Source organism: Halichoeres trimaculatus, unplaced genomic scaffold (genome assembly GCF_033239565.1).
Source record: "Halichoeres trimaculatus isolate MK-OKI-2021-1 unplaced genomic scaffold, fHalTri1.1 fHalTri1_scaffold_8, whole genome shotgun sequence".
Classification (NCBI taxonomy): domain Eukaryota; kingdom Metazoa; phylum Chordata; class Actinopteri; order Labriformes; family Labridae; genus Halichoeres; species Halichoeres trimaculatus.
Window position 1 is genome coordinate 30,925,371 of NW_027437186.1, and position 16,412 is coordinate 30,941,782.

The 16,412-nt window shown below is 38.9% G+C and overlaps 2 protein-coding genes across 2 annotated transcripts; both read left to right on the forward strand.

Moving 5' to 3' along the window:
* Positions 1-359: 359 nt before the first annotated feature.
* Positions 360-4,591, forward strand: LOC141795595 (phosphoglycerate mutase 1-like). Its single transcript, XM_074676544.1, has 4 exons — positions 360-657; positions 1,707-1,981; positions 2,626-2,806; positions 3,023-4,591. The coding sequence occupies exons 1-4, from the start codon at positions 519-521 to the stop codon at positions 3,190-3,192; spliced, it is 765 nt and encodes a 254-aa protein (XP_074532645.1). The 5' UTR covers positions 360-518; the 3' UTR covers positions 3,193-4,591.
* Positions 4,592-5,908: 1,317 nt separating this feature from the next.
* On the forward strand, positions 5,909-15,517 carry slf2 (SMC5-SMC6 complex localization factor 2). Its single transcript, XM_074675619.1, is given in 21 exon segments — positions 5,909-6,139; positions 6,841-6,875; positions 8,290-8,408; positions 8,576-8,621; positions 8,748-10,219; positions 10,353-10,435; positions 10,524-10,637; positions 10,749-10,916; positions 11,701-11,806; positions 11,883-11,970; positions 12,061-12,202; positions 12,282-12,369; positions 12,466-12,642; positions 12,934-13,028; positions 13,119-13,206; positions 13,321-13,419; positions 13,596-13,673; positions 13,790-13,876; positions 14,005-14,073; positions 14,177-14,385; positions 14,387-15,517. Coding segments are annotated over 21 exon segments (3,444 nt in total). The 5' UTR covers positions 5,909-6,104; the 3' UTR covers positions 14,433-15,517.
* Positions 15,518-16,412: the final 895 nt, after the last annotated feature.

The window sequence follows — 16,412 nt, forward strand, 5'->3', positions numbered from 1 at the left end:
AAAAAATATACATAATTGCTTACTAGCAGTTTTGTAATTTTGCGTTCCCTAATTTCTAACTCTGGTACAACAATTTAGTTTGGAATTAATAAAGTGATCTTAACCTATCTTCTGTTGTATAAAGCTAGGGAGTGTACCTTTAAACTAACCATAGTTGAGGACAAGCATGTTATGTTACTAAACAGATGAATGGAGTTTGAAGGAAGAAGTCAATATAGTACAATGTACAATATAAAGGTCAGAGTCCGGTCCCCCGCTGCTGACGCCCACCGCTCCCATTGGTCGAGAGAGAAAACAGACAGAGTTCGGCGGAATGCGATTGGTCACGAACACCCGGAAGCAGTAAAATAAACCAATCCGCTAAATAAAAGTCCTAAGCAGTGTGACAGCAACATTGTGGACCTTCTGTGGAGGAGGAACTCTTCAATCAAGTGTCCCCTACATCCACTAACTAAGAAGAACTTTTCCAGAGGACCCTTAATCTTTAAAATCCTGCAATTTTTAAACAAGTAGAAAATATGGCCGCTTACAAACTGGTGCTGATTCGCCACGGAGAGAGCAGCTGGAACCAGGAGAATCGGTTCTGCGGCTGGTTCGATGCAGATTTGAGCGAAACCGGAATTAAAGAGGCGAAAAGAGGTGGACAGGCCCTAAAAGGTGAGGGAAAATCAGCAATCTGACATTTGCTCCCGACATGTTCTGTTTTTCTGAGACACTGTGGGACAATGCATGTCCGCGGTTGCATAATCCGGCTCTGCATCAGAGCACAGACCGCCGCCCCCTGAGCGTGTTAGGAATTCATGGAAGATGTGCAAACGTGCAGAAGTGATGCCTGTGTGTGGCTGTACGCGTACACTACGTTCAGGGCAACATAGCTGGTCAGTTTACAGAAGTCATTCGATGCTATTTCTCTGACCCCTGCGTAGATTACAAAAGACGAAAATTTTAGAATACACTGTGAAGTAAATGAGCTTTTTGGTGCATTTTTTCTTAGGTATAACTCATGTGGGTTTTTTTTTATAGCAGTAACACGGAGAAATGTTATTAGAGACACACTAGGCACTAAATAAATAATCCCACTGGCAAACCAGATTTTGATACTGGCATAATTAACTGCAAATAGTTGTGAATAAATCAACAAGTTGATGCGAATCTTGCCTTGTTTGGCCATTCATTTACTCTTTTTCAAAATTTCCCATTGCAATAATGTTCTGTAAGTAATTTTAGCTTTTTACATCTAAATATATGCTGATATTTTTCTGTGTTAGTCATTAGGGAGAGGGACTGGAATATCTTAGCATGTTGGCCTGTTGATCAGACAGAAAGCTGGTTATACAACGCACTATGATGTATTCCAATGCTTTTTAATGGCCTACCAAGGCAAACAGGACCATCAGCAGAGGGACTGATATTTTCTGTATAGTTATTTTTCATTTATGGAACCACTGGGGAAAGTGTTGATAAGAGTGATCAACAGAACTTTGAAAAACACTCTTTTGATAAATTCAGTTCCAAGATTGTTGATGGTTTAAACATCAGACTTGGTAAGGGATTTATTTTGATCAAAAAACACAACAACACTATTTTCATAATTACAAGCCAGGAGCAGCACAGACCATTGTCCTCACAGGGGAGCTCCAAATTTACAAAAGTCTTAAGAAGCTTTAAGTAAAAGTCCATCAAACTTGTGTCTCCCACTATCACAGATGCCAACTTTGAGTTTGATATATGCTACACCTCCGTGCTGAAGCGGGCCACTAGAACTCTGTGGCTGGTCCTGGACAGTATAGACCAGATGTGGGTGCCGGTTCATCGGACCTGGCGTCTCAACGAGCGCCACTACGGAGGCCTGACAGGGCTCAACAAAGCAGAGACGGCCGCAAAGCACGGTGAGGCACAGGTGAAGATCTGGAGGCGTTCATTTGACATCCCTCCTCCCTGCATGGGCCCAGACCATGACTACTACACTATCATCAGTAAGGTAAGCAAGGATATCTACAGACCTCACCATAGAGCTGTGTTGATCTGTGATAAAAAATGGTCTGGTGTGTTGAAAGACTCGATAAACTACAGACATAACAAAGGAGAGGCACGACCAGACCTGAGTAAAATTCACTAGAAGTTAAATGGAAGTAGAGACTTAAAGGTCAGGTGTGTCTGTCTCTTTGTTCTCTGCACAGTCAGCTTGAAAGTCTAAACATGTTGTGCAAAAGAGAATGAATGTAATCTTCCAGCCAAAGCACTCACTGGAGATGTACTCTTCTAGTATTTGGTCGTATATGTCCAGTGTTATTACCTAATAGTACGTCCAAGGTGAGTTAATGTATGACTGTCACGAATGAGGTCTGATAGGTTGAAGTTCAAAGTTCAGGACAGGCTGAAAATGGCTGATCAGAAGTCTACAGAGACATTTGTAGTCAGGAGTAAAGATGTAGTTGAGCGATTAAATTCCTTCAAGACCACAAATGACAATATGCTGGGGGAAGATCCCAAATGCAGTCACAACTATCCCCAAATTAAAATAAAATCTGATATTTTGTGAGGTTTTTGTTTTATTTTTTTCTAAAAGTTCCAAAAAGGCACATGCATCATATGTTGAATATATTCTTAACTTTTTTTCTGCAGGATCGTCGCTATGCAGACCTAACAGAGGATCAGCTCCCTTCTTGTGAAAGCCTAAAGGACACTATTGCCCGGGCACTGCCTTACTGGAATGAGGAGATTGCCCCCCAGATTAAACGGGGGAAGAGGGTGCTCATCGCTGCCCATGGAAACAGCCTGAGGGGGATTGTGAAGCACCTTGAGGGTGGGTGGTACAGCAGAGTTTATGAACAGTTATGATGATTCTTCCAGACAAATCCTGCAGTGCTAAGTGAGCCGGTGATTCTGGTTTCGTTAAAGAAGTCATCCTAACAACTTATTTTGGAATTTTGAACATATCTGCTTTTGTGATAATCCAGTGATTAATCCTGCAGATTTATCTAATGCAACAACTTCCATTTGTTCATACTCCTGTTTTTAGGAATGTCAGATGAAGCCATCATGGAGCTGAATCTGCCAACAGGCATCCCCATCCTCTACGAGCTTGATAAGAACCTGAAGCCCTTGAAGCCCATGCAGTTCCTGGGAGACGAGGAGACTGTGCGCAAAGCCATGGAGGCTGTGGCTGCTCAGGGAAAAGCCAAGAAATAAAGTTAGAGAGAAGACTTTTCTGTGTACAACAGTTGAGACTACTGTCACAACTGGCCTCAGATTAGCATTTACCTAAACCTTAATTTATTTTAGATTGTAATGGATAACACACTGTAGAGGCTGACTCTGCTACCCTGTAAAGGCTGAAGAGATGGTGAATTGTTGGGCTAAAGAAAAAGCAGGAGAGTTCTCAAGAGATTGCAAACTATTTACAAAAACCTTACAGAAGGTAGCATTAAAAGGAAAACAGAGTTTCGCTAATAAAGGAAGATTTATTTCTGTGCACTTTAATCTCTGAAATATCACTGCTTATAATTAACAAAGCTTTTAAAGGAGAGAAATTTAGCTTCTTATACTTTATTTTGAAAGACAAACCACTGTTGAGAAAATAATGAAAAAAAACTTAACTTAGCAACCTCCATGTCCGTACACACATTTTAATTCTTTGTGAAATTGTATTTATAGACTAACAGTGGTACAAAAGTTAAACGTTTTTATCTTGCTGACTTTATATTTACCTGACACCGTTTGTAGTAACTGGATAATAGATACAGTTCAGTATTGAATATTCCAGCCTATTATTTGAATCAGCAGTCAAGGTTTAATAAGTTATACATATAACTTTTTGACCTTAAAGGGACCACTACTAAGGGCAAACAACTATCTACTTTTCAATCACTTTATTGATGCATTCCACTAATTAAAGGATTTACTTTTGCAGTCTCTTGAGAGCCGAAAATAATGAATATGACAGGTAAACAGTTCATTTCCCTTGCCTTCTCTGTCTGTGTGATATTTGTTGTCTTAAATGTTATATTATGTGTCGTATTTGACAATCTGTACTTGTGTCTCTGACTTAAAACCTGTTTAGTAAAATTCCATGGTGCTGAACACTACGTACTACCGCTACTGCCATTAAGAGGTGGTAAATCAGCTTGGATATAGCCCCACAGTTACCACTGTGACAGATTGATGAGTAAAGATAAACACTGAGTTGGACCATTAGCTATGAAATTTTACTTGATTTAGAGTGGTATGTCTTAGTCTTGTGAAAAAGTGTTTATGTGCCTCCTGGTGCTATTCTTTTTCTAATGCCTATTGCTTGCCATTGCCTTGCATTGCAGTTGATAAGCAGGGATAGTTTGGAAACAAAGCCTCAGTCTGCTTTGAATGGAAATATCACTTTGTGTCAGCTGTGCCATCTTTTCAAACTGGTTTCTCTGTGTTGGTAAGCTATACCCTGAAAGCTCTGATGTAATACACACAAAGACATAAAAAATTTGATGTGTTTGTGACTACTTCTCTTCTGTGGGTGAGTTTGATGGTAAATTTAAGTCTCTACAGACCCTTACTCTAAGTGTACAGTTTGGTGATCAGAGTAACATTAGCCCAAGTCAAATCCTAATCCTTATTTCCTTAAAAGCTCATGTCAGTCTATTTTGCTTTTTTGTTAATATATGTTTTTTTTTACAATGAATATATGGTGGCCAGGCTCACTTTTATTCTTTGTCATTGTAGCAGAGTAACTGCAACAGAACTGTAGGTACAGCAGATGCGCAATAAAAGGAGACATCAAAATAAAGACACAAGGATGACATAAAAATTAATAAATAGTGCAAAAATTAATAAGAAAATGTAAAAATATGAATGGTCTAAGTAAATTTCAGATACTAACTACTAAAGAAACAACTACTGCTAATGATAAAAATACCAACATGGTGAGAGGAGGTAGCCTTCACAACTTGAATTAAATAAAATGAGTGCTGATGGTGTTTGGAAAGAAATTGTCGCTGAGCCTGGAAGTGTGTGCCTTGACAGACCTGTAGCGCCTGCCAGAGGGCAGTAGTTGAAACAGATGATGGCCAGGATTTGTAGTAGCATACAGTAATGCTTCTGAATATGCTTAGAAGACTTTATAGATGCAGTCTGTCGAAATGAGGATAAATAGTGATACTTGGCTGTCAGGTTGCACATTTGAGAGCTCACTAGCTTCTCAGCTCCTGTGATATATGAGCCTTCATTTGTCAAAATTTCAGTCACCAGTAACAAGATTTAAAATTGTTTCCCCCCAGTGAACTTGATTTTAATTTTTATAATTTTCTTTGAATGCAGAGACAATGTTTATGGTTTTTTTAAAGGTAAAAAAGAGAGCTTTGTATCTTACATTTCTACCATTGTATTTCCTCTGATTACATCTCAAAAAAAAAAAAAAGTTTGAATCACAAGCATTTTTTTTTTTCTTTCTTTCTTTTTTTTATGATTTTTTATTTTATTTTATTTATTTTATTTGTATCTATTTATCTTATTTTATTTTTTTTTAGGGGGGGGGGCACTAAAATATTCTCTTTCTGTGTTAATGTAGCATTTGTGTTAGGCTGATTTATCTAATGATACACAGATAACAAATCCACTTAAGGTCACTCAATACATGAACAGCTCTGATCAGGATAAAATTAAGAAAACTATGGAAAGTTCTGTTAAAAAACATCTTGGTATTAGGGTAAAACGTGACAGACAGAAATTAATATTCCTGGATGAAGTAATGACTAAAGAAAACATTGCATAAATTGTCCCTCTTGACTTTCCAGTGATACAACCTCCCCCTTTGTTTCAGAGCGACTTTTATCCATCCGGCGATTTTAATGCAAATGTTGAGTTTAGAAGAAAAAAAATTTATATACTCACCAACCCCTGTCGATACTGTAGCCGCCCAGCCACACAGATGAAGAAAGCTAGCCACTTGACAGCTACCTTTGGGCTCCAAGTTCCATGATGCAATGCGGTTGTTTCAGTGTCGGTTGGTTTTCCTGCAAGCGGGAGAGCACCATGTTGATAAACTAGATTTAGCATAGCGGGAACGGGACCTTTGTGTCGGTATCCTTGTTTTTAATAAAAAGTCCACAACCCCCACGATGAGAGGAGAAAGAGAAAACCTAAAGAATACCCGGTAAGAGACACAAGGGACCTTGGTAGCTCTCCTTTGCTCTCCATTGCGGTAGCGGGCTAACAGTTAGCTAAACAAAGCACTTCCTACTTTTTGCAGCGTGCTTGTATTGCTTTTTATCTTAACATCAGTAGGGTTAAGCGAAAAGACTATGCTCGCTTTCAAAATCGGACCCTCTGATTGATTTACGCTTCCTAATGATACAGCTGTGTAATGAACCGAGACCACAAATTCGCCCATAGTGTCAGTTTCACAGGTAGCGTGATGTAATTTGTGCCAACTGCCGGCTAGCACTTCGTTTAAGAGGTGTCACCTTGGTATTGCCAGTATTTGAGGTTTTTTTTTAACGATAGTGGCTTGTCTCTCCTCTGCATGAAAATGTTTATTGGTGGTTAATGCTGAAGAACAGTGTATAAATGTCGTAAGTAAATACCCAGCATCAAGTCAGAGTTAGGCTACACACCCCACACGCGTGACCCAGGTTGTTGCTTTAACGTTGCATGCTGTGATTGGTAGCCAACCAGAAGTTGACAAGCAGGTGTGTTACTGGAAGGTTTGAGCGTGTTGCAGTAGTCAGTTCTGCTGCACATTGTGGTCTTCTTTTCTTCTTTCATCTAGAGCTCTCAGTTACCATGGTGCTGTATTGTTTACAAAGCAAAACTACATCGTAACTGTTTACTTTTCTACTCTCCGCTATCCCGCAGGACATCTTCAGGTTACTTCTCTCCGGGAATTAAAGGTGAGTCAGTGTGACAGGTATTGCATCAATACGTGTTAATGTCTCATGTCGTGATGATGCACTTTGATTCGGACAATATTTGCTCGTTTTTGGCTAAGTTTTTTTGCCCTTGAAATGAGCCAGATATTTTGAAATGAATGTGCCAAGAAAGTGTAAACAACTTTTTCTTTTACTGACATGTCTGTGTGATGCCAGTGGACAGTTCAGTCTGAGTGTTGAGTAGGGCTGGGACAATATGCTTTTTTCCTGATTTGATTCTTTTCCAATTTTTGGAGTGCCAGTGGGATATAAATTGTGATTCTTTGAGCTTTCCAATTTTTGGTTGGCTTTTTTAAACACCAGACCATGTGGAAAAAGTTGAATGATAATGATGATGTCTACAGACTCTATCAGGGGCCATGTTTTGCCAAAATATGCACATCACATGTGAGTCAGTTTTTAAGATTTATCCAGAGGATCTGATATCTCAACTTTTTGTGAGAGTGTATAAACAAAGACTAAACTGAAGGACGCAAATTTGAAAAAAAAAAAAAAAAAAAGCATTTTTGGAAAAAATTCATGATTCAAAATCGTTAAACAAAAATTCTCGATACTACACTACATCTATTTTTTTTCTCCCACCCCTACTATTGAACATGCATGACTGTGACATTTGGATTTTCAATCTCATCTTCTTTCTCTTGTAAGCAAAAAAAGGACAGCATTATCCAAAGATGGATAAAGCATCATGACAACATCAAAATGTTTCAGTGTGTAATGATCGATTTTGATAAGGTTGTTTAGGTTGTTTTCATAACTCTATCATGCCCAGTAACATGCAGTTTGCCTGCCTCACTAATTTTTGCTCATCATTTGTAATGACTCTAAGGCTTGATCAGAGCATTTGTGGCAGTGACCTGTCCAATGATGACATTTTTCATGCAGCTTTAAACTTGCAAAGTAGGAAGTAGTAGAAATCTTAACATTAATCTACAGTCTTGTCTTGTGACACTCAGGTCCATTTCACCCAATATGCATAAAAACAAACTTTTGTCGACCACCAAATTTGCTTTTTTTTTGGACCATTTAATAAATGATCGCCCTATCCCATCATTGAGAGATACTCAAAACAATGATTTCCACAACTGGGAAGTCTTGATTGAGCTTAAAACTTATGCACACTTTTGCAAGCAGATTCAAAATGTCAGAGCTTCTATAAACAGTGACAGCCTGATTCAAAGCAGAAGTGATGGCATTTTGCTTAAAAATGTTGTGGTAAGAATATATAGAGATACAGTATAAAGTACCAATGTCCAAAATATCCAGTCCCTTGTCAAACGGTGACAAACAGTACTCAAATATTTTGTGCATTACATTTAATTGTGCAGAGGACCCGAGGCAATAAGACGCAAATTCTTTCTTTTTTTTTTTTTAGTAAAGGATTTTGCACTCCAGCAGCGCTCCCTACACCACATCACCTCTTTTGCCCAGGAGACCCCTATGAAGCCCTCACAGGTCCCTAACCGGCTTCCTCCCCCAGCACTTAGGACAATGGTGCCATTTCACACACACCACTTTCCAGTATCTTCTTGCCAGGTTGTTTTTTTAAGATGCCAAGTGAAAGATTAAGTTCCAGTTTGATGTATATTTATGGAGCAATGCTTGTGCTTAATCTTTAATAAAATTTGATACAGTGATGTTGTCCACATTTTAATTTTTAGGACCAAAGACGCAAACAAACACTTTCAAATGAAAAGTTATCTCCAGGTAAGGATTTAAGTATATAGTTTAATAGTTGATTGTGTGTGTTCAACACTTCAGATACCTTGCTACATTCTGAATATTTACAAAATATTTAGAAATTTAATTTTCCTCATCTTTATTTGTCTCTAGCTGTGGACTTGAACAACACTACTCTGAAGAGGAGGGGGGAGTTTGACAACGGTGACCACAGTGCTGTAAAATTGCATCGTCAGGGTGAAAACTCTCACAAAGCACGGACTCCAAAACCCCCAGTTGGCAACTTACACAGCACTTCCCTGGTGACCCGGCTATCAACTAGGCAGTCTACAGCTTCTGAAGAGTCCCCTAAATCCACCAATAGTCAACACTGGAAGGGACCAGTATGGGGCCAATCAGCTTGCTTGGAGCAATCATCCAAGTTTGAACCCACCCAGTCACCCTGTGTATCACCAACGCCTGAACTTTGGAAATGTAGACAACCATCCATGGGTGCAAAGCAAGCTTACATACAACCCACTGAAAGTCAGACTCTGAGGCTTATTATCAACAGTCAGTCCCCAAAGCAAGGTGATGGAAGTTTAAAGAAAAGATGTGAGGCAGATGACAGAAGAAACAAACCAAGAACTTTGTTTTCCTCTGGGATGACTTTGAAAGACAATGGTGGCTTATCTCCTCATTACTCTGGGGATCACTGTGGTACCCCAGTGTTACCGGTCAAGGCCCAGAGCAGAGATAATCAGGTGGAGAACAGAAAGCTTGGCAGCCTCACTCCTAAACAAGCCTCAAAACCAAATTCAGATCCTCAGAGTCATCACTCGGTGAAACGGAGCAAACCTAGCCTCTCTAAAAGACGTGTTACAATTCCAGATGACATAGACAACCTTTTCACCCCTGATCCCATGACCTATGTAGTTGGCTCTACCCATAAGACTTCCAAGCCAAAGATAGATGAGATGGTGAACGGATCCCCTACCTCAGAGAAAAGTTGTTCATCCAACATTGTGACTAGCCCGTGCACAGCTGTTACAGGATCCTCAAGTGTCAAAAGACAAAATGTCACAATAAATTCTTGTCCTCACGCAGGGGACATGAACATCTCCACTGTGTCATCACAGGGTCAAGAGCATCAACAACTCTCACGCCCACTTGTGACTCTAAAACGGGTGAATCTTGAAAACCTCAGACCCCCTCATTGCAAAGACAAACACAGAAAAAGTCATTCTCTGTCTTCAAGCATGCAGCATAAGAGTAGTACTGTTAAACCTGAGAAACACAAATCTCATTCAAACCCGGTGAAAGCATGCACTTTAGAGACTGACACTGCTCTGTCTGGACCATCTCCTGTACAGCCTTGTAATAAGCCTCTTGTGACAGAGAGCCAGGCTCAAGAAGAGGGGGAACGGCAGGAGAAGGAAGTCGATCCTTTAGATGAGGAGCTGGACTTTGGCCTGAGCTTGGCATTAGACATGGATCTAACCCAGAGCTCTCAAAGCAGTGAGGATGAGCAGCTGCTTTCCCTGCAGGAGATGATGGAGCTAGCCACCAGGCTACCGAGTACACCAGAGAAGGAGGCTTTCTCAGAACCGGGCACACCTGCTCCTCGCAAGTGCAAACTAAAAACTGTAAGCTCCACGTAGTTTCTTTTTTACTGTGCATTGAACAGAAGTTCTTTGTGTATGCTGAGTAACTCTCTGGGAGGAAAAAGCAGTTCAACTTTAAGTTAGTATCTCAAATTTTCAATGTTATCTTCCACAGGAGCAAGTACCACCAAACACAAAATCGAGCAACTACAAGAACAGCCTCGATCAGATGCTCAAGGAAATAAACTCCACCAAAAAGTATGATAATCCAGAATGTAAAATAAATCATGGTATTGAAGCAACAGAAGCTGCAAATGAGAAAGTTAACTTTCTCCACGTTCTTCAGATCAAAAGAGATCGAGACGCAGCTTCTCACGTCGTGTGAACAGGATCTGTTGAGAATAGCTGAATACGAGGAGGCCGAAGAGAGCCAAGACAACGGCATCTCCACTGAGCACCGGTAAGGCCTGCAGAAACATTTGGACACTTTGTGCTGTAGCTCAAGGACACAGTCACTGGATAGCTGTTCATGCATATCTAAAAGAATGCTTTCCTTTCATTCCTTTCTCAGGGAGTTCCTCCAACGCTTCACGTTATCATCCAATGCAATCAGGGAGGTGCCTCCCGGAGAAGAAGTGTTCAAACTGGAGAAATTTGGCCAAATATTCAACCGGGATACACTGCAGCTCCGAAAATGCATGGTCATTCCAGAGGGGGCAGCTCAGAAAACACTGCTTTGGTGAGTTAGTTTTGGTTTGGTGATTGTGTATATGCACGTTTGCAACACGTCTTTAACTAGAGATTAGATTGAATATATTAAAATTTGAATGAATAATCTTGCAAACCCCAAATTTTGCCTGGACTAGCTTTCCTGGTCCATGCCCAGTGTCATAAATATATACAAACTGAGCATTTACAGTGCTTTTTAAAGTTCAAACCCAATAAAACTCTGAGCTTCTTTTCTCAGGTTCATTAAAACACACAGATATTTTGGCTCCAGGCCCCAGAGCTGTGACAACAATAAACAGAAACGTAAAATGTGCCATGTGTGTCAGTCCTGAACAGCTCTATTTGCACAGCTGCAAAAACACAGGTGCCGATATTCGATCCACAAAAAGCAGGTCAACTGATGGATTTCTCAACCAGTGATTTGAAACGTGAACTTGTTGGCAGCCCCCAATATTTTATTTTGTACCAAAAATTGCTCAGAATGTTTTTGTCTCTCATTGTATTGTCTCAAAGACATTTTATGAGCTTTTGCACACAAGACATCTTATCTACTCTTCTGTTTGCAGTCAAATGTGACAGCTAATTCTCTCAACCTCACGATCATGAGGTAGATGTTACATATGTAAACAGTTCCATCCAGAATTAAACGCTCTAAGAATTTCATATTTACTTTCTACTTTTTCTTGTACTCTTAACGATTAAATTAAGTGACAAATTATGTTTATTTAAGAAAGCAATAACACATTTTTTCTCACTTTCTCTTACTTTATCTCTGCTCTGCTGTCCTCTTCCAGGTCCAGTCCCATTCAGCTGAGATTACACATAAATATTGGATTGTTCCATGAAGCCTACAACTGTCATTCCCCCTGTCCGACTCAGGTCACCCGTTTTCTATTCAAGGTAGGACAGATACACACCAAGTTTTGGCCAGGAGTATGTTCTGTCAAACTTTCTAAGCTCTGGCTTACCTTTTTAGATGATGTCGGTCCATAATGAGCGGTTGGTATCTGAAAACATACTAGAAACCCTCTGTGACATCGCCAGCACTGCTGCTTATCAGATAGGTAAGTCATTTTCTTCTCCTATGCAAGGCTAAACATGTATCACCATAACTATTAAGAACAGTGAAGATACTTTTTGTTGTGTTTCATTAGTGAAAAATGGGAGCCAGAAGTTTGAAGTGTGGGTGCCCAGTTTGGCTGATGTAGCCCTGGTCCTGATGAACATGGGCGCTCCATTTGTGACTCTTTTTCCTTTTGAGAATCTCCAGCCGCCATTCACAGAGGGCGATTTGCTGTAAGTAATGTTTCTGCACATTACATTGTTTGCTTTTACAAAGCTTTATCTGAGCCGAGTAACGTCTTTTCTTGTGCAGGGAAGACGTGTATATCAAAGTGGAGAATTCATCCAGCAACGAGGAACAAAGCACTTTCCCTGAACACAACTGTGTCAACGTCCTAAAGGTGAGACACATAGAAAAAAGGCATCTGATAGGAACACTTTGAAACTCTCTTCAGGTAATTTCTCACATTTCTTTTCTCCATGTGTTCTGGTTGCAGTACCTGTCTTTTTGCATGGGCCTCTGTCCCCGGGCCTACAGTGACCATGAGCTGCTGTTGCTGCTAACTGTATTGGGAAGAGTTGGTCTGGACCAGCAGTTAATCCTCCTCTCCACTTTGGAAATGTATCCTCTACTGTACAAAGCTGTCAACAACTTCAGGGACTGGAATGCTATGGTCAGTTAATACATGCCACCAGACTGTAATTCTTGATTAAATTCAAGGCTCATTGTAAACTTGGGCTGGATTATAACATTTAGACAGAATGATAAAGAATGATTTGTATATTTCGGTTGCCCTCTGTTAAGAATGATTTCTGCATTAATCAAAGATAAATGCAAATTTCATTACATGCTGAGAAATCTGAAAATATTAAATTATGCCAATAAGCAAAAATTCCGGTCAATCCAAACTGTGTGTGATCTCTGTCCTCATCACCTGATGTTTTTTTTCTCATTTGTTTTACAGCTGCCAAGACTCTGTTTGGCTTTCACTGATCTGACAGATGATCACCACAACATGTGCCTGCTTGTTAGCATGCTGCCTGACAACACACGCGGAAAGTAAGTGGCTTCATTTTTGATAGCTCTCGGCTCTGCCCTGCTTGCTTCAGTTCAAACCACACAGCAACTTTGGTTTCACTTTTCTGCCAGGCAACTGCGTCGACATCTTAGCTTATCCATGATCTCCAAACTGTTGGATGGGAGCTGTACTTACAGGCCCACAGAAAATGAGATTCAGGTAATAACCAGTGTGGAACCTTGACATAGTTTCTCTTAGATCTGTCATCATGTTGGTTACAGAAATAGATGTCTCAAATCTTATCTGTGGGCATCTTCTTCACTTCCTTACCAGCTATCTGAACTGAGACGGTTCCTGCCCCGCATGCAACCCTCTACCCTTCTCCGAAACATGGAGAGGTGTCAAGGAAAGAAAGAGGACATGGACCAGCAGGTCTTTTGAATAATGTTTGAAACTTAAAAATGTTCCAGGGTGCAAAATCATTGTCAATTAAAAAAGAAAATGTTCTTGTTTTGTTTTTATAATGACTTTTGAAATTAATGCACACAACTTAAACTGAATTTTGATTCCAGCTGTCCTAATGAAAGTTCTTTTACTGTGTTTTTCAGTCGTACTACCTCTGCTACAGCCTCCTGACCCTAACAAACGAAGCCTCAAACCTCCAGGTCTTCCCACCTCATCAAAAGGTAGATCCCAAGCACTTTCACTGTTGCTTTTATGTGACCAGTAACCAGCCGTTTATCACACTTTTTGTCTAATGATGATCATGAATTTTACCTCGCAATCTTATTTTTACTATCAGAAGCAACTTCTGAGTTTGTGCTCTGATCTGGAAATGCATGTGAAGTGCGACATCAGAGAGAGTGAGAAATGTCTCTACCGGAGCAAGGTCAGTATTACTGTCTGAATGCTTACAATTCTAAACCTCTAATTTATGATTTCCCTGAAGAAAATGTATAAAGAAAAAAAAACTAGAGATACTGTCCTATATTAATCTACCCTCTCCTCTTACTTCAGGTAAAGGACCTAGTGGCCAGGATCGACACCAAGTGGCAGATGCTCCTTCGGAAGACCAAGCCTCTAAATGTACAATATTTTATACAATTACACATGCATTCTATTTATTTTATTAACACCATCTTTCTCCTGAGCTCAGAATCAATGATTTTCAATTCTATGCCCCCCGCAGGGTAAGCTGTATGATTATTGGCAGCCTCTATCTGTGGATACTGTTTCAAGCATTCAAAAGGAGCTTGAGGTGAAAAACGATGATGACAGACAAGAGGCTGAAATGCTGGAAATCAGTGACACTGAGGAGAACGATGTTGAAATGATGGCTGAAGATGACACAGAGGGGAGAGACACTAAGATGGATGAGTCACACGAAACAGAGGAAGAAAGAGAATCTTTTGCATAGCCAAGAGATGCCGGAGCTGGAAAATTAAGCACAAATGGAGTGTTAAGTTGTGGACATGCAAATACGAGTTGCAAACAAGAAGTGTACTGAGCTTGAGACTGAAGGAAAACCCTCAGCATGACCTGACTGCAGCAGAGGGTTCAGTGTCACAGAGATTTTAGTTGTTTTCAGGACTTTATTAGCTTTTGCCTTAATGTCAAGTTAAATTTGCACTATTAGCCAATCTCATACCTTCAAGTTTGTTAATACATGTATTAACTGTAGCTTAAGAAACAAAGCCATTTTGGAAGATAACCGAAAGCTGCAGATCTCTTCTTTCTGCTTAGTGCTGCTCAAGAAATAAAATACCTTTTTCACTCTTTTTTGAGAGAAGATACAATGATGTTTGTGTTCTATTTATATTAAGTGTTTGATGTGTGATGTGTTGATTTGTTTGTGTTATATTTACATTCTGTAAAAAAGTCCCAACTGAATCAGTTTGTTTTGAGACATGTTTTTACATTGTTTTTTTTATTTCCTGGGGTGTTCTTTGCTAAAATGTTTCTAATACAGTAAGCAATCTGTTCATTTTTTGTCCCTCTAAAGCCTGGCATATTAATTTTATATTTGCCTCAAATAACCCGAAAGTGGAACTATGTTCATATGTACAGAGAACTGAATGTTGTTTACCTTTTTTCACTTTGGTGCGCTTGTTTTGTTTTGTTTGAATGAAGCACTGTCACAACTAATAACCGCTGCCGTTGGCATTGTTAAATTTTGTTACCCAATGTTCGAAATCAATTTGTGCATGAAACATGTCAATGTTAATTTTCCGTTGTAAAACGTCAAGTAATCAGTTTTCCTTGGAGAAAGTATTCCGTCTAGTACACTTAATGTTCTAATGTTGATTAAGCCTTATTTTTTTCATAACACTTATTTTCAGAAATGACAATTTTTGCACAATAACATTGACAATTCTCTGTTCTGTTGCTAAAATGTAATATTTCCATATAGGATTTTGGTTTAGTGACATGCAGAAATGTCATCAGCAAAACAACCTATCAGTTTCACTTTGTAACTAACTTCGAACAGATATATTGTCTTGATTTATTTTTATAATTTTTAAGTTTTCTTGGTGTGTATTTTATAAAATTTTCTATTTTGGAATGTATATAATTTTTTAATTATTAAACTTATTTTATAGTTGCTGTTGCTAAAATACAGAAAATAAATTGTTTACAAAAAGGTAAAATTTTCTGTCTTTGTAAAACATTGTGCAAAACTACTCATTCAGCTAAAAAAGAATTGTAAGATATCTTTTTTCTTCTTTTACTGCATAAAAAATATTTTGCCAGATTCTTGTAACATTTTCTAAGATGCGTTTTATAAAACTGGACTAAAAGCTCAGAAATGTCAGAACTTCTGAAAAGTGGGTAAATTCAATACTTAGTTTACATTATTATTATTATTATTTTAATTTATTGGGACAATGCATAATTGACATTTCTATACGTGTTAGCATAAGCCAAAGGATATTTCCTGCCACCTGTAGTCCTAACCCAGATGTTACAACAGGCTTCCTGAGAGGACAAAATAAAACAAATGCCAAAGAAAAAGTGTAGGGCGGAAAAAAAACAGTATTTACTGCATCAGTGCAGTGTGGCATGGAGGCAATCAAGTCCAATATTTGTTTTAAAAAAAGTGAAAATGTCATTTATTGTAAATTAAACACAAAAAAGATCACATGGTTGTGAAAAAAAATCATATAATGTTCCAGATTCCATCCGGCAACTCAAAGTGTTCAGTTTCTGAATCCAAAACATAGATTGGAATGACTATAATTTTTAATTTTAATTGCAATAAATTGTATATCACTCTTTATTAATCTATGGTCAAAAATGTATGGAAGCCCGTTTTTTGAAAGGGAAAAAATGGGTATCTTGTCGAAATAATGAAAAAAAAGATTATTATACATTTTGTAGGGCAAGTCCTAATTTATTCATTTGTTTATTTATTTATTCATTTATTT

Bases quoted from the DNA above. Each gene is read 5' to 3' on its own strand.
- LOC141795595 (XM_074676544.1), top strand. From the start codon at position 519: ATGGCCGCTTACAAACTGGTGCTGATTCGCCACGGAGAGAGCAGCTGG. The intron at 658-1,706 runs GTGAGGGAAAAT...CCACTATCACAG, and splicing joins AGGTGGACAGGCCCTAAAAG to ATGCCAACTTTGAGTTTGAT. The intron at 2,807-3,022 runs GTGGGTGGTACA...TCCTGTTTTTAG, and splicing joins GATTGTGAAGCACCTTGAGG to GAATGTCAGATGAAGCCATC.